Raw genomic sequence first — 22,517 nt, 5'->3', positions numbered from 1 at the left:
TTCTGACATAATTCTTGAAAACTGACTTTTCTTTTTTCAACATGGCCCTAATCCTCCAGTGTAGGCTTCCATACATATTGGCATCTTGATAAAATTTTGAATTTATTCCTGTTCTTTTATTTTTAATTTACTTTTGACAAATCCACATTTTCTAAAACCAAAAGTGGCCTGTTACAACCTGAATCCATGCTGTTAATGCTCTGTATGAGCTGAGGCACAGGGGAAATGAAGAGCAGCCGGAGACAGAGAGAAAGCGCGCTGCCTGGTAGTGGGAAATATGGTTCACAGTCAGAACAGCACATTGAAAGCATGAGTCATCATAGGCAGAATGTGTGACTGCATGTTTAAACAAGGCCACAGACGACTGTAATCATCTCATTGTGTGAGTCCTCTGAACAAACCATAAGGTTGTCTACACATCTTTGCATTATATACATTTTAATTTAAAGCTTACATTTATTTCTGTTGACTAAACACCTTCACAATTCCTGATATGATTCATCAGTTTCTTGATTTGTTTGAGATAAACAACTGAGACATGGAACAAGCACTTCTCTGCACATTTAAAAATAGTGTATTTCAATAAAATAACTGAGTCATACCAACAGTAAGGCATAAAACATAGCTTCAAGAAATAACACCAGACTCAGGAAATATTTAGCAATAGCACTTTATTGAACACAAACAACCCTAAGCCACAATACTGAATGACAAGACCAATTGGCTGCAGCAAACATTTTATAAAATAGATTCAGGTTTAATGTCACTAAATCATTTTTTTTCTATTAACGTCAGAAAGACAGATGCAGGTTTTTCCAAAACAGTGAATGATCTTTTACATATTTAACATTTTTGTAACAAATTATCATTCACATGTTCACACAAAGGAATAACAAGGCAAAGTGCTTTCAGGATTGCATTGTCGAAAAAACAAAAACAGAAAAAATGAATGGCTTGAGGTTTAGGTGTGACGGGGGGTTAGTGGGGCTGGTCCTGTCCTGGATTAGGCGTTGGGGTTTAGGGGACTAAGGGGATGGTGTTTTGGTAGGGGGGCGGGGGTGGGTTAGAAAACCTCAAACCTTTCACCTTGTCCTGTACCCCTTGTAATCGAACTGAACGTGAAATGTCAGGGCAGTGTGGAGACAGACGCCTGTGTAGCAGAATTTGGTTTGGAGTGGACTGATGGATTCGAAGGCATACGGCTTGAGGGGCTCAAACTCGCCCTCATACAGAATTACAAATCTAGCTAAAAATCTTTCTCGTGACAACCTGTGGTATCATTGTACAACTGCAGGGTGATCAACGGCCGACTCAGAATGAAGCTGTAAACGTTGAAATGATACATACTATAGGGCTAGACAGGGAAATATACACATAACCAAAGAAAGACAGTGTTAGAAGAAATCAAATGCATGGTTAATTATTCCTAAAAAGATGGATCTTCTGACCATTCGCCACTGAATGTTAAAGGGGGATAGACTATCATCAGAATCTGCATCATAACATTATCTGGCTTCACATTCCAGTGGTATTTTGTCGTATAAATGCTTCTCATAAATAGTTTTTTCAACGTCAAATAGACATATACACATACAGCACAACCAAGCACACTTTTTTTAATGTATAACTACCATTGCTTATGATAAATCTGTATTCCTGTACTGTGAATATTTTTTTTTCTTTATCAGAACAGGTGGAGAGACAAACAATACTCAAGGCTGCAAAACAAGGAGGTAGGAGAAATGCTACTGAAAAACAGCAAGTGATGCTAATGTGATCGTTCACTTAAGTAATGGTGAGAGACACCAGGCGTTCACCGGCTCACACCAAGCTAGTGCCAGCACCTGCTACCCCAGTCTGTGGTTTTTAAGGAGTGATGTGTGTCTGAACTGAAGTTTGAAGAAGAAAAATCTGGATTCCAAATTTATACGCAGAAAAAAATGTAAAATCTGACGCTTTTATAATCACTTCAGGCGCAGACTGGCGTAGCAGCTGTGGTGATAAAATGAGGAAATTTAAAGAAGCCCATTCTGCCTCAAAATAATCAAATCCTGTCTTAACCCTAAATATATAGATATATATCTCCAGACTGGTCATATTCTAAAAATTGGCTAATTTCATTCAACAGAATAACTTCATTGGTCCTGTTGTCATCACAGGTCGAGAGACCACGCTGCTGGTGATGGCATTGACTCCTTTACACACAGTAGAGTAGTAGTATATATTTGCAGATTTGTAAATGAGGTAATCAGGCTAAATAGGGAACCCTGTCATTGACACACATGCCCACTTCATTCACCAGCAACGCAAAAAAGATTTCCTCAATCAGCGGGACAGGACTGTGGGGGGAAAATAAAAGAACTTTGGAATGTTGGGCGGACAAGCCAACTTTTTTTTTTCATTTTTCATCTTTTTTTTTTTTCTAAGTGAAGGTGCACTGTGAAACTGTTTGATTGTAACTCATCACATGCCCTGATTCAGAGACCTTCCCCTAAAGATAAAGGGCTCTTTTTTATTTCCCCAGATAAGCCACACAAAGTAAAACAGGCAACCCATTATCTATCTTTCCTTCTTAATTTGTAATGAATTAAGGCTGCCTCAGCAGCAGATCGATGCCTGCTTCAAGTCCAGTTGTGAGAGGATTGTTAATAGCTTGTGAGTTGCAATGAGGTGGCAACATCTACAGTGCAGCGGACTACGAAACAAAACATGGTACTACTAAAATGTCACAAAACATGCAGAATACATCCTTTCCTACGGTAGGCTATTCCTAATAGCACATTCAAAGGGGCTCCTAATGGGCAAATTCTCTGATATGGCTCTGCTTTAGAGTAATCAAGCTTGGGGTGAGACTATTTCCACCATGGGCTCACAGAGGAGCGAGTAGATAAGGTGCTCCACCAGAAGATTGCTGCCTTATTTCACCTGCACGAATACTTTGTGTCATTCAGTTCAACAGGTTCAACAGTAAACACTGAAAAAAGTGTTTGTTTTCCTTCTTGTAAATACATTTCACCCCCCCAAAGACACATCCTCCTGCTGGTGAAAACAAACGGCACTTTCAAGGGGAATGTTTCTCTAAAACCACAATCACAAGGACCTCCGAGTAACAAATTCTGAAAACACATAGGCTATACAGTAGATATAATCTCATGAGTTTCTTAACTGTACAAGCTTTAGGCTACACGCTGAAACGGGAGGGACACGTAAGAACCCTTAATGCTTAATATTGAAAAACAAATATAAGGCATTTTCATATTTCCTTTTATCCGCATATATCACTGACAGCAGGTCTAAATATTTTTTGAGAAAACATTTCATTCAAGGAGGAAGAGGATGCATATACACATCTACACATGCAAATGAACATGTCTACCGGCTAAAAACCAGAAGCCCAAACTACAATTCCATCAAAGTCCATCCAGAAGAAGAGGAAGAAAATAAAATAATGCACCTACTCGAATCTATCAGTCAACTTGTGCACAGTCCTTTCTGAGCAGGCAGCTTTTACACTTGGACATTGATCACAGTTTTCAGAATGGAATATCAAACACTCCACAAGCAAACGCCACCTCTCTGGAGACAAACAAGAGGACCGATAACAATCCTTCATTTGCTACAGATGAGTGACTTTTGGTGTTAACAAAAAAAAGGGCATATTACATTTTTTTTCCAACAGAGGAAGCAATGATAAACAAAAGGTTATTGCACTTTTTATCTTTTGTCTATTTCAAAACGAGGTCAGCTTGAGAGAAGAAGATGAATCATGCCTTAATGTCACGGTAAGACAACAAAATGTTACGTCACTTCTATAGTATGATCACACTGTTATTAACACTGCACACAGCTACTACTGCAACCCTACTTGTAAAAATCGGTCTACCCTAAAAAATAAACACAAAAACAATCTCTACAATCAGCTCGCAACACAGTCACAACAAACAGCTCGCCGAAAAATCTTGATCTTGAATGCAGGTACCGCATTTTCACAAACTTGGTTAGCACTGTGAAGTTAATAGTCGTCGATGAAAACCATAGAAATGAGAAGAGTCAGAAGAAGCTCTGAAATTCCAGACGATGGTCTTTCTACAGTTAATGTGTTACTGACAATCAAACCTCATGCTTTAAGCGCTCAGAGTCGTCTCATCTTTGCCTAAATTTGGTCTACCGGCTCCTTCGCGCAGGTGTTTAGGGAGCCGACTGAGCCCCGAGGTGCCTTCTTTGGATTTGTGCTTTCATACTTTTTGATCCCCATCCATTCAAATGTTTGATGTGCCCTAAATCGCATCGGCTATGTGCAATTTAATCCGCCACCCGAAGGGAGCACTCAGTCACTGAGCTGCGTCGTGAAACCCAGAATAAAACAGAAGGAGTGTGTTTAGGCTTTTTATTCTTATGACTCAGATCTCATAGGGTGGAAAGAATCCTGCTCAGAGGGAATGTGAGCCTCTCTACTGTACGTACGTTCAGTGTATTTTCCTTTTTCCCATTATAAGGCTTCTGGGAAATACAAATGGAAGACCGTACCTTTCGGTAGTAACAAATAAAAGGCACCATGCCACCACTGTGCTCAATATTACACAGGTCCTAATGGTGGGGGGAACTTAATAACCAAGTGTTCAGGCAGGGATGGCGGTCAAACTAGCATTAGTCATACAGTGTAGTTGTATTGTTTCGACTTACAAGAGGTAAAGTTTTATAGCTACCTTCATTTCCCAGCTTAAAATAGACTGTACCCTTTACGCTAAATGACCTGCACCAGATAACAGACTCATCTGTTGGTTGTAATGTAGAGAAACATGTTCGAACAGGGTCACTATGATTCTATGTCCTAGAAAATAAGGGACTTGTGCATGTTTGGGTTCCACATGCATATATTGAAGAGTCACTCACACACACTGTAAGAGAAATCTACACAACTGGCATCAGGAGAAACAAGAAGAGATCACAGAGGATAAATGTCAGCGTCGTCACACAAAATATCACTGATGAGGTAAAAACTGCAGGTCCAATAAAAAGTACAAGGTGCAGTTTGCTGCCCCCTTTGTAAGGTAGGAAACATGAGACATCTGCCGACACTAATCTAACACTTCCGCATAGATACATCTCTGATTTAGGCTGGTTTAAGCAGAATTACACTACCCACGACAAGATGGATCACAAGATTTGAACTCTTTGTTAGCATAGCTGTACAAGCATTTTTCAGAAGAATCTCCATCTTTTTTTTCCTCCTCTCTTTTCATTTTGAGGTACACCACTTCTATCCCCAGTGTCGTTTGGCTCCTGATGACAGAGAAGCCAGCTTTGATTGTTTTTTTTTTCTTGAGTGAATTCTGAATTCATTCATTCACAGTGGCAAATATGGCGAAATCCTAACCTGTCACAACAATCTCTGCACCATGGCAACCTTGAGCTATGTGCTACCTCAATTGATTTGTGTGCTTCTCGACACCCAAAGGTGGCTGTGAGACCAAAATTAGCTTCTTTTTTTTTTTTTAATTCAAGCAATCCAACCAAGTAGCATAACTCTAAAGGTGATGCAACTTATCAGGTACTGTCAGGTATCGTTTCCTCTTTTTCAGCTTTTTAAGGCAAAAGGCTCAACAGTGGATCAGAGAGTTGAATTGAAATTTGCCATTTACTTCAAGTAAGAACCGAGACATCCATTGAGGCAAATCAATTCTATTCTGAATATACCATGCTTCTTTTTTTTTTTTGGACATCAAAAATGATTTTTTTTTCTCCTGGTTACACACATTATAAACCACCTTATTTAACAAACACACAACCTAGGGATTGCTTTGCCAATACCAAAGGGACTAACTAGCTTCTGCAAAAATGTCCAATTTTACAATAGACTTCTACCAACACCTAATTTTAACAGAATACTTGCATTAAGTACTTATATCCCATGCAAATATTGATATAGTGTTCTCTGACTAGTAGAATTGGTGAAAAGACATGCAGCTCCAAACACAAATTGTAATAATCCTGCCTATTGGTGAATAAATTACTGACCAAGTGAGAATGATTTATGTCTAAAGGCAAATAAAGGTTTCTATGGCACTAAATGGGTGTAGCTTAGGTGCATTTCTGTCAAATATAGGCTATTTACGAGTATGTGTGATCGTATCTACTGTAGACCTTTTCGTTCCTCTTGTTTTACTGTACTGTAAGGCAATCTCAATGGAATGGATGAACATGAATGTTAAATTCATCTGAACTCCTGTCCTCTGTTTACCTTATAGGCTACACTCCACACGAATGTGTTTCTATTTATAAATGTAGAGAGAAAGAAGAGTGATAGAAGATGACAGCAGGCCTATAGAAAGAAAAAAACCTTAACCCAGACCCTCAAAATGCAGGAAGACTACTACACATACTGTAGAGAATTAGGTTATTACATGCTACCTGTGTAATCATATCTACGCAAGACAAATGAAGAGAAACAGTTTAAAGTCGGGAGAAAGCAAATTGTCCTGCTCTAAACTGACCCTACATTCATTTCAGTCAGAAAAATTCATGGCTCAGATTTGATGGTCAGACTGTAAACTGTTTGAACATATGCATAAATCCATTGCTGCTTTACTAAAGAGGATCCCCCCCTCCCTTCCTCCCTCTCATCTCTCCACACGTTTTGGCAAACAGGCCATATTTGTGACCAAAGATTATAACATCTGACCCGCATTTAAAATCTTCCATTGGCATTTATGCTATGATTTAGTGAATTGGCCTAAATGGATGGCAGTGCAATATTTGTGCTGCACACTGTTACACACGCTCTCTATTGCTACAATTGGACCTTTCATTGCTTTCTGTTTCTGGTACCAGATAAATAATGTATATGCTCCACTTGATCAACCGTTAGAGTATATCAAAATTGTGATTCAGCTCCATGCACAATCACTCTGTTTTCACTGGTACACACACACGAAATAAAAAAAAGAAGAGCATGTATAAGAATACTGTGATACAACAAAAGGATCAGTTCTGACTTGTACAGTTGCAGCGGCAATGGCTCCGTTTACTGGTCAGATAAAGACATCACAAGAGAGAGAAAACTTCCCTGCCCGAGCAGACAGCACCTACAGATGGCAGAGACAGTATGTAGAGGATTTTAAGGAGCCTGCCTGAGGTGCACTGACTTAAGTGACTTAGGCCGGAGTCTGTTATTAACAGTAGGCTGGGTAATGTAACCTTGTCACTTCTTAAGGGGCCATCCGCCCCGAGTTAGTCAACAGAAGAAGAAGAAGAAAAAGTCAGTGGGCAGTGGAAACTGTCCCGAAGTTCTTAGAGACACTTTTTTTTCCTTTTTGAATAATGCATTGAAAGAGTACAATTTTGTTGCAGCCTTTGCTTGTCTTTTGCAACCCTTTCCTTCCTGTATTCAGCAGCAACACACATGCATGTAAACATAAGTACATACATTAACATCTGCTCTATTTTGCACACTTAGAACCTGAATGTACTAAAGTGCGTGCTTGACTATCTAATTAAGTGCTGTGGGATTGGGGTTAAAAAGGAATTAAATTATGGAAAATCCCACCAAAAAATAAATGTCAACATAATCTTCCTGCTGAGATCTGATTGGATTAATAAAATTCTGTTCGCTGCTTCAGCACAGATCCTGAGAATACAAATTGTTATGTACCTATCGCTAATATTAGTAATAATATAAGTGCTCTCCTGAAATTAGAAATCGATCAAGAGAACAGAAAGGCTGTGGGGTCACCAATTAGTTCCATTTCAGGTTACTGAGGTCAATTGAAATGCCAACTATGAAACTATGACACTAACCGAGAGAAATCACCGTTTGAAATGAAACGGATGTCAGCTTCAGGAAATCAAGTAAAGATTTTTCGCAGGGGGGAACTTAACATCACAATCCTAGTCTAGGTCCTCATCTCTCATCCAGTCAACTAATGTGTGCAATTGTGCCACTTCATTACCAGTGGATATGAAGTTCTCACACCAATGAAAACAATCTGACTCAGTGTAATTTAACCACCAGCAGATGGTCGAATAAAATAGCATAGGTATAACATCTAAAAGTCACAAACAGCTCTAGTGGTCCGATACAATCATCTTTAGTATGCTTAGTACCAGAAATGGGATGAGGAGACGACAAAATGAGCACTAAAAAACAAACAAAAAAAACATATTTGGATTTCTGCTATTCCTGAAATCTAAACAACAGGTATTGGCCTAAGCAAAGATCCCTCTCCTTTTTTCCTCTTAGCCCTATTTTGCTTCTGAAAAGGGATATCAGCTCCCCAGTTATTGATAACGCCAGGACATAAAAAGATATGCCGGGCACTTTTTTTTTCTCCACTACGGTGCAACTGTGGTTCAATGCCGTTGCAAACGAACGAGTGGAAAAGATAAGTCAGTCTCAGGGCTCGTCGTACGCTGCCATTTCGCAATCCAACTGAAATGATGTGTTACGGAAGGCATGGGTCAAAAGGCATTTCATGAGATGCCATAAAGGCAATCCAGTGCATTTGTGTTGACACTGACAGTAAAATGCCCGGCACACACAGAGCCATTCGTTTAGTCTTTAGGTTAATTTTTCATGAAATCATAAAAAAACAAAACAAAACAAAAAAAATCAAAACACATTCCAGGGAAACAAAAGCCCTTGTGACAGTGATTGTCTATTCAATAAGGTTAAAGAAAAAAAAGGCCAAAAGAAAATATTGCTTGAAAACTGCCCAATAAAAACAGCAGAAAATACTTTTATCTGTTCGAACTGATCACCGAGAGGTTGAGATATATGAGCTATCAGATGTTTAAGACTCGATCACCAGCTCAGAGAGAAATTCTCCTTAAAGTAAGAGCGTGTGAAAAACCACGATGGCCAGTTCAACTTCAGAAAACAACAAATTAAAAAAAGAAGTAATGAGTGCCTAAAAACCAAAACTGATCGCTCTCTTATCGCTAGGCCTTTCAAATTCTGAAATCTTTTTTTTTTCTTTTTTCAAAAAACACTGTTAAAGGAGATGGGAAATAAATTGAAATGGCTTGTTCATTTATGTGCTCAGATATATGACGCTTTGATGAGGTGTTGTTGGCAGATATTACTAGTAAAGCCTTCATCTAATAATAAACAAGGCCTCAGTCAGTCACTATCCTACAGTAGTTCTCCAGTCCTACAAAAAGAGAACATTAGGCCTACGGACCCTGGGTGAAGATGAAGCAGCTGCTAAACGAGTTGACGAGGTATATCAAGATCTATTGTCTTTCTCTATACAGTACAGTTCATCTCAAATAAATAATTTATAGCCATAATAGTGTTGATCAACTTTGGTCATAAGTTATATGCTTAGAAACATTCTAGCTTAACAAACACTTATTTAGCATCTTTAAAACATGAAGTCAGCATCAAGAACAAATCGATGTTACAAACGCTGACCCGAGCATGGCCCTCCTTTGGAAGGAGACATGCGTATGTATTCAGCAGCATTACCAAATTATCTTAAAATGCCAAACAATTCTAGGCCATACGTTTTTTTTTAAGTACACTATGGAATTCTTTGTGACCCTTTTCCAAATTTTTCGGATTGTACTGTAGTACATAAGCATTGCACTCATAAGCAAAAAATGTTTAGATTTTTCCCTTGTGTGGTTCCTTCATAAAAATCTAAGCTAGCGCACAATTAAAAACAAAAAAAAAAGAAGAAGAAGAAAAAAGTAATCAAAAAACAACAAAAACTCTTTGATCACTCTTTTGGGAAGGCTGAATGTTCCTCTACAAGGTCACCATGGCTGATTAAACATGATATGACTTTATACTGAGTGATATGATGGTGAGAGGTGGTTGAGGATACAGAGATTTCCATGCTCTTAGATGTCAGGTTATATAAGGATGTTGACATGGTTTTAAAGGGTTAAATGATTTCAGATGCCAGATTGCTAGAGTTTGTTTTGGACGCCACTTCTCCTCCGAGTGACCTTGTAGAGCAATCTGCCTCGAAGTTTTAAGCACTACGGGAGATGGAGGAATGGGATCTAATTGCATATTAGGTTTGACTGCACCTCAAGAGAAGACCAAACACTCACGCACACACAGACACACAAACACATACATACACAGAACAGACATGTGGGTGGGTGCTCTCCTGGTCCTCTGGGCCATGTTAAAGGGAGTCCCTCCCCCCCTCTGGTGGTGATGATGGTGATAGCAGCTGACTGAGGGGGGCGCGTGGCCTCACTCAGACAGACACCCGTCCAGGCCAACCGGTGCGCCGTGACGGTCTTTGACGTAGCCGTTGTGGAGGCCGTTGCTCGGCAGGGGGGCGCAAGTGGCGGTGATGCCGCAGTGCTTCAGCAAGTTGAGACCCGGGGAGGGGGAGACGGTGGGGGAGGAGCAGGAGCAGGAGGAAGGGTCCCGCTGGGGGAAAGGCTTCATGGTAGAGAGGATCAGAGCCAGGCAGTCGGCCACGTCCTTGTTGGGAGCGCAGGCCAGGGCTGGGGTGTGGCCTGGTTGAGGAAAGTTCACATAAGTGCACAGAGACAACTTAAACATGCGATTTAAACTCCATGAGGCAAACATCTGATGGCTGCTACTAACAAAACGTGATGAAAATTATATGTAGTGCAAAAGGTAACACTTCAGGATCAACCCAGGAAACTGTCACTCAGGCCATGTTTACACTGGGTATTTGTGAAACCGCATATTTTTTTATACGTTTACACCTGTTATCCACATAAAACCGCAGCTCTACGTCCCTAAAAACAATGTTTTCTGAAAACTCCGGCCAAAGTTAAGATTTTGGAAAACTCTGGTTTCTTGTGGACGCTGGTAAATTGAGTTTTTGGTTCTCAAACGCCACAGCTGAACGATGGGGGCTCATTCCGGTTGATTGGCATGAGTTTTACGTATAGAAAAAATAAATATGAGTTTGGCAAGCCTCCAGCCGTACTCATTGGCAGATTTGCCCGCTGTGTGTCGACGAAACAAGCAGCAACTTCCGGTCCAAGAATATGAGACAATGCGGAAGTGCTAAAATCTGCTGTTTCTTGAGTGTCCGCTTGAGGCTGGCTCCGGACGTACCGCAAGTCACATACACACCAAGCCAAAAAAAGCCATTTTCAAAGCAGAAATTAACCCATTTACAGCCTGGTACAAAAAACGTCTCCTGTCTTAATCGCTAATTTTACTATTGGCACCCACTTTACGGGGGTGAATTTTTTTCTAACTCGGCTGTTAAGAGGATATTAAGATCACGAGCTCGCCCAATCAGAGGCACAGCGCAGGGTCATGTGACCAACAGGCACCCTATAGCTGTACGTGAAGCCCTTGCCACTACCAATATGGCCGCTATCGCCGATCTGCTTCATTTTCCGTTTCAGAAACAGACGGGTGACGTCAGGGAGACTACATCCTTGTTTTATACAGTCTATGGGACAAAAGTATTTTTAAAAATGAACGAAGGGGGAATATTCGTTTTTGAAAATACTCGGCTACATGTGGACATGGCCCAAGTCTGAGCAGCTTCTGCCTGAGCTGCTTCAACTAACTCCTCCCTAATTCACCCAGCTCTAAACATCAGACAGGCTGTTAGAAGCTCCTGTTCATCTATTACTCTGCACAAAAATAAAAAGACGAAGCTCAAACGATAAGGATAACTTAAGTCGCTGCTTTCCTCTGTGCCCATATAATAAAAAGTTAGCATTAGCCTGTTTTCCATCCATTGCAAAAAAAACATAAATCAAGATTTCTAATCATACTCTTTGGAATTTACTCGAAATAATTCTCCAAAAACTTAAGGTTTAAACGATGGTTGCTATTCGAGCCCTTTAAACCCATCATGTAAAGGCCTCACCTTCCTCATCCACAGCCAACACAGTAGCTCCTCTGCTCAGCAGTGCCTGCACCACCGTAGCCAGGCCGTTGCGTGCTGCAAGATGAAGGGGCCTGAAGAGGAACAAGGGGAAGGATGAAAGACAGCAAGACAAACAGCTATCAGTCCCGCAGTCTGTTATTCTGAGATCAGAACAAGTCAAAAAAGCCACTCTGTTTTTATGTTACAGACTAAAATAAATGTGCAAGACTCTCACATTTGCAGAGCACTGTTGGTGGCGTTTATGAGTGTCGGGCTGTGGATCTCTCCCAGAATCAGCAGGGCGCACATTTCATGAGCCTGAGGGACAGAACAGAAAAGAGCAAACTTTACACGTGGTCTTTTTTCTGTCACGGTTGGCCTAAATGCGCTTGAGTGTAGAATTATTTTCCACACATGAGCTGTTTTTGTTTAAGCTCTGAGGTCTTGTTTGTGTTAATGCTCAGCATAGCACAGTGGAGCTTTGTGTTTGTGGCATGGCGAGTAATGGCTGTGTTTACCTTGCTGCAGGCCAGGTGCAGGGCAGTGTTCTTGTTCTCATCCAGCAGAGTCAGGTCAGCCTTGGCCCGGTGAAGGAGGATGGCTGGAAGACACAGAGACATTTATATCCTGCACAGCTGACATCTTCGTTGTGAGGGAAAGGGCACAATCGGTCTGTTCAAAGAGCGATGTGTTAAATCCCAGGAGAACAGCAGGTCTGAGTCTTACCCACGGTCCCGCTGTGTCCCTTGTCAGCAGCTACCATCAGAGCGGAGCGTCCACTCTCGTCCACTGCATTGATCTCTGCCCCGTGGCGAAGCACCAGCTGAAGTCCTGCAACATCCTCAGCAAACGCAGCAGCATGCAGTGGGGTCCTACAGGCAACCAGACCATTAAAACATGAGGATGAAACGGTGATTTAACGACGATAAAAAATATATTTGATGTTAGCTTTTTAACACTCTGGGACTATTTTTGACCACTTTTGATTTAACATTTATATTTCAGCTTAAAAATGTTTACCATGCCTTGCTTTGTTTCTTTTTTCAGCTTAACCTCACCTGTGTGATCGTAGAATTATTCCTTTTGATATGATGTATGAACAAATTGGACAATGTTTAATTTTTTTTTTTTACTGTTTTACCGTGGAAACCACAATCATGTAATGAATCTTTTTTTTTCTTACAATGCAAATATAAACCAATTCAAAAATCCAAAGTACAAACTTAGCAAACAACAGTTAAATACAAATATCTGTATTGAAAACAGGAAGTTCCCTGCCGTTTCTGTTCAACGATTAATAAAACCACCAGTTGTCACAATAAGATTTTACAGAATAACTGTCATGAATCGCCTCATTGCCCTGGCACACCACACACAAAAAAAAATACACTCCACACATTACTCTACACACTAAGGATGTCATCCAAACACACCAAAAGTCAAAGTTAAAGTTTTACACTGTTACAAATACCTCGGCATACTGATTGATGTTTTGAATCACATGTACTGGGTCTTGTGATAAAGCTGAGGCTAAAACTGTGTTTTTCTTTAAATGTAAAATAGCACCTTTACCTGTTTTAGATCATGGAGACCTTTTATGTGTTTTTATCAAGCAGAAAAGTACTGGACAGTACTCCCTGTGTTCTCAGGACCTCATTTCGCTCCAAGCGCTCAGACTGAAATTGGGAAAAAGGTGTTTGGGTACTCTGCACCTTCATCGTGGAACCAGCAGTAAAGTGGCTCAAAGCTCAAAAAGCTGGTGTCCTTGAATGTTTTTAAATCTAAAATGAAAGAGATGAAGGCTGGTTCTATAAGATGCCAGTGTTTTAGCTCGTTTGTTTCCTGGAACGTGATTTTAATCCATAATCTTCTTTTTAATTGACCATACTTTGTCTGTTTTGTGCTTCTTGTCTGTAACTTTGTGTTTTTGCTGCTGCCTGTCTTGGCCAGGTCTACCTTGAAAAAGAGGTTTTTAATCTCAATGGGACCAACCTGGTTAAATAAAGGTTAAATAAAAAGTCCCATATCGATCAAACTCACTTTTGCAGACTCTGTTTCTCTGCTACCTCCATAACTCCCAAAACTTCCCCTCTCTCCGAGCAACCATAAAATTATGTGATTGGCTGATGTGGTTCACTTTCGACCAATAGGAAAGGAGTGTCACGTTTCTCTGTTCTTTTTTTTTTCTTGTTGCCACTTTCAGATTATAGCTCCTTCCACAGAATCACCTGTTTATACAGTTTCATCCTGCACCAAATGTGTAACTATTTCCATACATTCGATTTGGATGCGCCCAGAGACTCAGCAAGGGGGTTAGGGGTTTTTCTTCATGATATAAATTACATGTTGTGTCAATACAAATGTGTCTATTTCTCTGCAGCCTCACCGTCCTTTGGCATCTCTGGTGTTAATCATGTGGACCCCAGCAGATTCCAGCAGCCTCTCTGCAGCACCGCTGTGGCCATTCAACCTACGAGCCAGACAGAGGAGTTACCAAGGTTCCTACAAACGTTTTAAAGCTGCAAGTCAGACCTTTTTTATGATACAGTTTGATATTACTTAAAAAAAGTGAGAAACTCATCTCACAAAAATACAATGTATGAGAGGGTGACACTCACAGAGCACAGTGCAGGGGGGTGAAAGGGTTTCCCTCTTCATGGATAAATGTTTTGAATTCAAGTAAAACCTCCAAACAGTCTTCATGCCCTGAGAACAGACACAGATTAAACAGGGTTATAGACTATAGTAAATGACAGAAGGCTTAGGGATCAGGTTTCTCATCAAACACACCTTTGTAAGCAGCCCAGTGTAATGGGGTGTATTGTTTGTTGTCCAGCAGTTTATCTTGTGGGTCCGTTGCCACAGCGGCCTGCACCAGACCGGCCAGGATCTCCGTGTGGCCTCTGGATGCAGCGTAGTGCAGAGGTGTCCTACCCTGGATGTCCCGACACAGTGCAGAAGCCTTGTGCTCCAGCAGGGCTGTCACACAGTCGTCATGGCCCAGCACCGCCTGACGAGTGAGGGGGACACAATCAATACCCAGTGTTAGAGTTTTATGACGTAGAAAAACTGGATATTTGTTGACAATCGTGCTGGTTGCCCTGAAGCCATGACTACATCCAACCTTGCCTCAGTTCTGTTGCTTTGACCAATAACATATTTTCCAGCAAGTCTTGGTAAAAGAACTCCAACCAATCTTTTCTGTCTGTTAATATTTCACTACTGCTCTGACGGCAGATTTTTCCAACCAGCTTTATACCGCTCACCCTTATCAGTCAGGAATTTAAGCAAACACAGTTTCAAATGAGGCGTAAAAACTGTAGCTCACTTTAATAGTGATCACACTGGCCATGTTTTCTTATTTTATACCATCAATGTTTACATCACCAAGGATTCTCTTTGAGTCTCTGATGCTCTGAATCATGGTGCAGCCACATGCAGAGCTTTGACCTACCCCTCTGTGCAAAGATGTCCTGCCCCTCTTGTCCTTGGCATCTGGCAAGGCATCCTTCTCCAACAGGAAGTGGACACAGTCAGTGTGACCTCCCTGCACAGCGAGCATCAGAGGGCTCCTGAAAAGAGGACAGCAGAGCAGAAATAGATGTGTGTTTATGTGCCTTGGATGGTCAGATTAGCATAAGGAATCATAGCGTTCATAAAAGCTTGAAAAACCCACTGGCCAAATTTATCTGCAACATTGGTGAGATCCCCTTCCTCCCCGTAATCAATCATCATACGCAGACAGTCTGAGTGACCATTGGCAGCTGAGAACAAACAAAAAGAAACAGAGTTTTAGATCAAATCATCGTGGTGATAAATGCCTCAGTGCTAAGCTAACGTCCAGCAGTGAGCAATTTACCTGCAACGTGAATTGGTGTCCACATGAGGCGGTTGTCATTAAGGAGACAGGAAGCCCCCTGAGCCAGCAGCACCTCCACACAGCGAGTGAAGCCTTTCTGAGCAGCCAGGTAGAGCACAGAGCGTCCCGCAGCGTCCTGCATGTCCACGTAGGCTGCAGTCTCCGTCAGAACATGCAGAGCCTGCCAGTGTCCTTTATCAGCCTGAGGGAGCAGAGAGGAACATCACAGCGATGGTGAATTTAGCCAGTATGATGATTGGTGTCAACCTGCAGAGTTTGTGAAACGTTTGACTCACGGCGAGATGCAGAGGACTGACAGGAATACTGCTTTCTATGTCTCCAAGTGCATTAAAGGACATCTCCAGGAGCTGGAATATGAAACCACAACAGAGGGTTTAAATGGTTTACACAATAACTCGTACATACATTATTAATGCTGAGCCAAGTCTATTCCTGGATATTATTCATCGAGCACGGATTGTATTCACAAAGCTGAATGACTTCTGGAAACGTAACACACAGACCAGGCGTTAACTTCTGGTACATTTGCATTAGTCAGCATCTCATGTGGATGATTTATAATCTGCAGGATGAACTGTGAAGTGGTATCCGTAAACAAAACTCACCAACTCCAAGTTCTGTTTGTTGCCGTGATAAGCTGCATAGTGAACAGCACTGTAACCCTTCGAGTTGACCATGGATGGATCAGCACCATTGTCCAAAAGATGCTCCAAGCAGCTGATGACACAATCGAGACAGAGAGAAAGAGAAAGACATAGGAAGAACATTAAGGTTTCATTGATCTATTTGAAATTACAGCTCCGTTTGTAGCTATAGTTTTGTTCCCTTCTCTACCTTTTTTAATTTAACCTCAAAGTTATTTCTTGTTTTTTGTCATCAATCCATTTCAAGTTCAGTTATTTTATTCTCTCAGATCATGTGTGTTTATTTTGCTCTTGTGTTTCTATTTTTTGGGTTCTGATTTGGCAAAAATGTGGAACTGTTTCTGTTACCCATTGGTCAATAATAAATGGGTCCGTTTTTCCTCATACCTACTGTTGCTGACTACTGTTCTTTGTTTGAATTCTTTGTTTGAATAATATCACTTAATCAAACCTTTTTTATCATGACAGACATACTACAAAATAAGTAACAAGTCATGAAAGTATGCATGTTTAATGCTGATATCGTATCGGATTAATATCGATCTCGGCCAATACTCAATGCTGCAGTATCTGTATCGTATTGGAAGTGAAAATGTAATATCGGGACATCCCAAAAGTTAAAGCTGATCATCCATCAGCGTCCCATCTCCCTCCTTTATAAATACAAATCCTGATCCATCCATATCACCAAAAAGAAAGGATTTTATTTGGTTAGGGGTGGTCTGGGAGAAACTGATGTAAAATTCTTGACTATCTAAAGCGAAAAATGTACAAGGTAATATTTTTGAAGGGCAGTAAGTTTTATGCAACCAATCACATGATTAATAATCTGCAGGTGAACCTTAAAGGGTCCCAGTTTTGCAACTTAATAAATGTACAGACAAACATTTAGGCATTTGAATCGCAAATCATAGCTTTTGTGAAGAGACACAGTTGCATGTTCTTAAATTGTGATTGGATTAATTGTGCAGCACTAGTTTTGATTGTAGTTGTGTTTTCTAAGAGAGGTGAGGTCCTTATTTATGAGCCTGATGGCTTCTTCACCTCTCCTAACTCCCTCTTTTTCTTTCTTTCATAATCAGATCTTATGCATTTTTTACATGCGCTAAAAATAAACAAACAAGTCACATTGAGAGGCAGGAGTGGAAGAGATCTGAAAACTCACCAGTAGGACTCCTTCGCCTCATCTTCATCGTTCTGATGGTTTCCAGAAAAATGACGATCAACTCTGAAAAGTGAGAGAAACGCTTCAGTTCAGTGAGCCTGTAAAAAGGCAGTGTAACATGCAGACAGTCTGGTGTAAAAACAAAGTACTTTTTGTTCTAAGTTTTAAAATCCACCTGGCAATGACAGTCTCACAAGTCAGTCAAATTTCAAGGACAACACTTGACTTCCTGCCAATCTCAAGCAGAATTACAGTTCTTCTGATATTTTAAAGAAGGGAAAATGGAAGTTTCTTTTCTAACCTGCTGAAGGCTTGTGAGGCGGCAGAGTAGTGCAGGGGAGTACAGCCTGTCTGGTCAGGCTCGTTGACCTCAGCGCCAGCGCTCACCAGGGTCACAGTGCACTGGTACCTCCCATTAGCAGCCGCATAGTGCAACGGGGTCCTAAAGCAAAATGGTGGATAAAGTTATTCAAAACAGTAACATGTATTTAAAAACTTGGAGATGCCAAAGGGTTGATGGGAAACTGACCTTCCCATTATGTCCCTCTTATTCAAGTCGGTACCACTACTTAAGAGCAAGTTCAGACATTCAACGTTTCTGCAAGAGGAGATTATCGCAGAGAGGATATTAACTTTAGGTCCCATGTAACATGTAACACAAGAACATGCTGAGTCATTTTTAGAGAACAGTGACAAAGCAGATCTTACCCTCCAGAGGCAGCAGCGTGTAGACAGGTCCTCCCAAAGTTGTCAGGGGTGTTTATGTCAAACCCAGCCGATAGTACGTGCTCCTTACTCATGGATGAAACTATACTATACAGCTGACCTGCAGGGCATCGCAGAAACAGTGGATTGTAAAGGCTTTGTCTGAGCCTATTCAATCACAGGTGAAGAAAATAGTGAGTGTACGAATGAAGGACGTACCTGAGGAGAGTAACTTGCGACAACAGTCTGAAAACCCGTACAGCACAGCTAAGTGCAAGGGGAACATTCCATGGATCCCACGTCTGAAGAAAGGCACAGAACAGAGCGTTAAATCTACAGAGTTAAAGGTGTAGCTTGGTTTTTAGTCTTCAGGGTTTTCACAGCCTCCATTATATTTATTGCCAACGCCACTTAAAGCTCTCTGATACCTGGCCGTGTCTGCTCCGTTGGTCATCAGAGTGCTGATCAGCAGTTCATGGCCGTACTTAGCAGCAACGTGGAGAGGAGTATTGCCATACTTATCCACACAATCAATTTCCCCACCTGACAGGGAGAAGAAGAGGAAAAGGAGGGCGAATCAAAGGAGAGGAAAGCCTGCACGATCGTTTCGGTTCATTCAGGGAGAGAACGCAGCAGTGTTACCATTTTGGATGAGAATCTGAGAGCGTGTGAAGCGTCCATGAATGGCTGCCATGTGCAAGGGGCTTTTCCCTTCTTTGCTCTGTGGAGGGAACAGATAGATGCAAAGATGTGTGGTTTTTAGGATAAAAGAAACTAAAAGAGTGTTAATAAGATGTTTTTTTCTTAGATTATCAATCTAAATAACGAAACACAATTTTCTTTGATGTCTAAATTGAAATCTAGTTGTAAAAGTTTGAGAATTTGATTCCTAGATGCAACAATCTTTTGGTTTTCGGTTTTACCTGCTGGTTGACATCTGCCCCATTGTTGACCAGCAACTCCAGACAGAGGGCACCGTTGGTGGAGACGGCGGCCAGGTGCAGAGGGGTGTAGCCGCACTTGTTGGGCTGGTTAACATTAGCTCCATGGTTCACCAGCTCGGTAGCCACAGCCTCCTGCCCCATGTAGCAGGCCACATGGAGGGGAGTGTTTCCAAAGCCGTTGGGCTCATCAATCTGAAAGACAAGCAGAAGAAAAATCATCAGATAAAACTAAAAGCTTCGTTGAAATAAGAGCCAGATTTCAGCTGGATGATAAAACGCCATCGATAACATGCAGTGACATTTAATAAAAGAGACAATAAGGAAGGTTAAGTTGGCTAATTGAAAAATCAATATTAAGAGAAATTCATTACTCACCTCTGCCCCCATCCGCAGGAGGTACTTTACAATTTCGATGTGACCGCTGGCAGCAGCAGCATGAAGAGGTGTGTAGCCTTGCTTATCCTTAGAGTTCTTGTCTGCGCTGCGGGACACCAGCAACTTCACCACGTCTGAATGGCCTGCAGGAAACACACAAAGAAGTGTGGATTCTTTTTAAAATGTTCAGAGCAATAATGGGAGTGGAAATAGCTTATTATTGTTCAGTCAGTAATTTTTCAGCTCTTTTAACTCTGATTTATGAGCCATCTTCATCACTGTGTTATAGCTCCTCCTTTGTGCACTACTTCCCAAAAACATTAAGGAGTTATTCCCGCTATTAGACGGTGAGGAATTGTGCTGAGTCGCACTGGCAAGAAGGTGAAACCTGCTTACCCAAGTAAGCAGCACAATGGATGGGCTGTCTCTCCTTCTTATCGATGGCACTCAGGTTGGCCCCTTTGTTCAGCAGCAGCTTCACCATCTGCAAGAGAAAATTTTGTATTTGAAGAAAAAGAACTCTCCAGTTTGAGGTTGAAAAAATCATAGGGAACAAGTCTGGACTCACCTCTTGGAACCCACTCTGAGCCGCATGGTGCAGGGCAGTTCTGCCAGTGCGATCTGCCATGTTCAGGTTGCTCAGCTGGGTCAGCAGAGTTTCTGCGCAGCGCGTGGCACGGTTGGCAGCGGCCACATGCAGAGGTGTCTGCCAGAACTTGTCTCGTGCGTTCGCTTCTGCTCCGCGCCTCAGCAGCAGACCCACTGCCCTCTGGGGAAAACAAGCAGAATCAAGAGCTTTGAGGCATATATCATACCTGTGGTTTGCTGCATTTTCATCCGTCAGCGTAATGTTTCAGTGCATAAATCTAAATGAGGGTTACAACCACTGAGGATAAAAGCCTAACAGAATTAGCGGATGAAGTTTTCTGGCAGAGACAATTAAAACATTTAAAATGACAAAAGGGATGAGTTTAGTGCTTACTTCATTCCTGGAAGCAGCTGCCCTGTGCAACGGGGTCAACCATACATGGTCTTTAGCATTTACAGTGGCACCTGCAACACAAAATGAATAAAACAGATCAATCAAAAAACACAACGTTGTTTAAAATTTGGAGCAACTCAGTGCTGGAGGGGAAGAGGTCAATGCAGCAGCACAGTGATCTGACAAGGCTGGAGTCATCTGTACGGGTGATGACGAAGGATTTAGTCTGCAACAAATCTACAGGGAATAAAAACATCAGTATTGCACAAGAGTCACTTACCTGATTCAATGAGGAGGTCCATTATATGGACGTCACCCACACAGGCAGCAGCATGAAGTGGCGTACGGCGCTCTTGGTCCTGTGAGATAAGTATGTCATCACAAAAGGAGGAAGAAACGTTCAATTTGTTAAGGAATAGTAAGATGGGACATGTCCTTGATAATGCGAATAAATTCACTTTAAAGAGCATGTGCATCATACATACCAGTGCATTGACATCCTCCTTTTTGTGCAATAATAGTTGAACTTCTTCAGCATTACGATTGAAGATGGCCTGGACCAGAGGAGGCTGCAACAAAAAATTACCAGCCGGGTTATGGCTCCACAAAGCTGCATACATTTACGGTAACTTTGGACTAGGTAGGAGCGCCGTGAATCCGGTTCTAAAAGCCATTAAGTATTTATTTAAATCATTTTATATGCTTTCATGTTTTATATATTCTATGCATTGCATTGATTGCACAGTGAAACAGCAGAAGCATTTAGTAATTCCTTCCAGCAAATACACCGAGCCCTGTCTGAGGCCTGCAGGCCCTTGTCTCACTACAAACGTCAGCTAGCTAAACGGATCTAGCTCCAGAGCTGGCCCTGACCCAGAGGAGGGCCTGTACAGGAGCAGCAACAACGTATACGTTGATGTGTGACTGCCAAACGCCGCCAACCCCGAAAAATAATGAAAATAAAACTCAAGTTTCTCTACGAACAGTGATGCACCATAAATATGCAGCAAATATAAACACGTCGTTCCACAAATAAGACGTTACATGTTGCGCACAAGAGCAGGGCTCTTCCAGCAAATAGACTGCGCCACAGCACAAACACGGAGCGCTTTCTTTCAGCGTACCTGGTCTGCAATGTTGAGTACTCCCATCTCCCAAACTCAGCCAGGACGGAGCTCCTTCATGAGGATAGAACTTCGAGGTATATTGCGGTGCGCTACTGTATCCACTTTCAGACTACACCCATAGCTGGTTGCAAACAGAAATGCGGTCTTGATCTGTCACTGTTGTTGTCTGTATCCTATGTCTGGTCTGACGATACAGGCTACGACTGTGCTGGTCCGCCTACAGGCGTGGCGGTCTGTTTTCGCCTCCTCGGGGGAAGTGGTGCCATCCTGTGGAGATCAAGTGTAATGCACTCAATAATGAGTTACCTAACTGAAACTGGAAGCAGTGCCACTTAACATTTAAACAATTCGTGTACGATTCATTTTGAACTAAATTTTTCCTGAAGCTGAGTTCACCTCTTATGATAAAAAAAACATAGTCCAGATATATATATAAAAAAAAAAAAGAAAAAAAAAAAAAGGCAGAAAATTATGCAATTTATACATTGACATAAAAGTTTTTAAAATAAAAGAATTAAAACCAACCTATCCAACTTTGTTTGAATGAAATTAATAAAAAGTAAATAAAAAAATAAAAATGAAAAATAGAAATAAAAATGCATAATCAATGCATCATTAAAATGTATTAAAATGAAGCATTTACAATGATTTTCAAACAACTGAAAACGATTCATCATTAAAACAAGTGATGGTAATTAATAAACCTAAATGTATGTATAAGATGAAATAATAATATAATTCGAGTTAGAAATAGTTAAGACTCATTAAAAGCAGAAAACATTATTTAAAATGAAATAAAGGAAATCAAATGGATAAAAATATAAACAATGATTTATTATAAAGAACTGTAAATAAATGAATACAAATAAT

The 22,517-nt window shown here is 41.1% G+C and overlaps 1 protein-coding gene across 1 annotated transcript; it reads right to left on the bottom strand.

Annotated features, from left to right (window-relative positions):
- Positions 1-654: 654 nt before the first annotated feature.
- On the bottom strand, positions 655-21,840 carry ankrd52a (ankyrin repeat domain 52a). Its single transcript, XM_074681439.1, has 28 exons — positions 21,645-21,840; positions 21,006-21,089; positions 20,801-20,879; positions 20,521-20,591; positions 20,107-20,307; positions 19,935-20,022; positions 19,539-19,681; positions 19,143-19,355; positions 18,862-18,940; positions 18,648-18,762; positions 18,439-18,521; positions 18,223-18,340; positions 18,044-18,112; positions 17,816-17,956; positions 17,515-17,577; positions 16,311-16,422; positions 15,981-16,052; positions 15,685-15,886; positions 15,502-15,589; positions 15,280-15,397; positions 14,616-14,835; positions 14,444-14,531; positions 14,212-14,295; positions 12,552-12,697; positions 12,344-12,426; positions 12,061-12,143; positions 11,826-11,917; positions 655-10,479 (listed from the first exon to the last, which is right to left on the bottom strand). The coding sequence occupies exons 1-28, from the start codon at positions 21,669-21,671 to the stop codon at positions 10,208-10,210; spliced, it is 3,234 nt and encodes a 1,077-aa protein (XP_074537540.1). The 5' UTR covers positions 21,672-21,840; the 3' UTR covers positions 655-10,207.
- Positions 21,841-22,517: the final 677 nt, after the last annotated feature.

The sequence above is a fragment of the Halichoeres trimaculatus genome, unplaced genomic scaffold (assembly GCF_033239565.1).
Source record: "Halichoeres trimaculatus isolate MK-OKI-2021-1 unplaced genomic scaffold, fHalTri1.1 fHalTri1_scaffold_11, whole genome shotgun sequence".
Classification (NCBI taxonomy): Eukaryota; Metazoa; Chordata; class Actinopteri; order Labriformes; family Labridae; genus Halichoeres; species Halichoeres trimaculatus.
The sequence above is the reverse complement of the archived record's forward strand: the minus strand, read 5'-3'. Positions and strand labels throughout refer to the sequence as shown.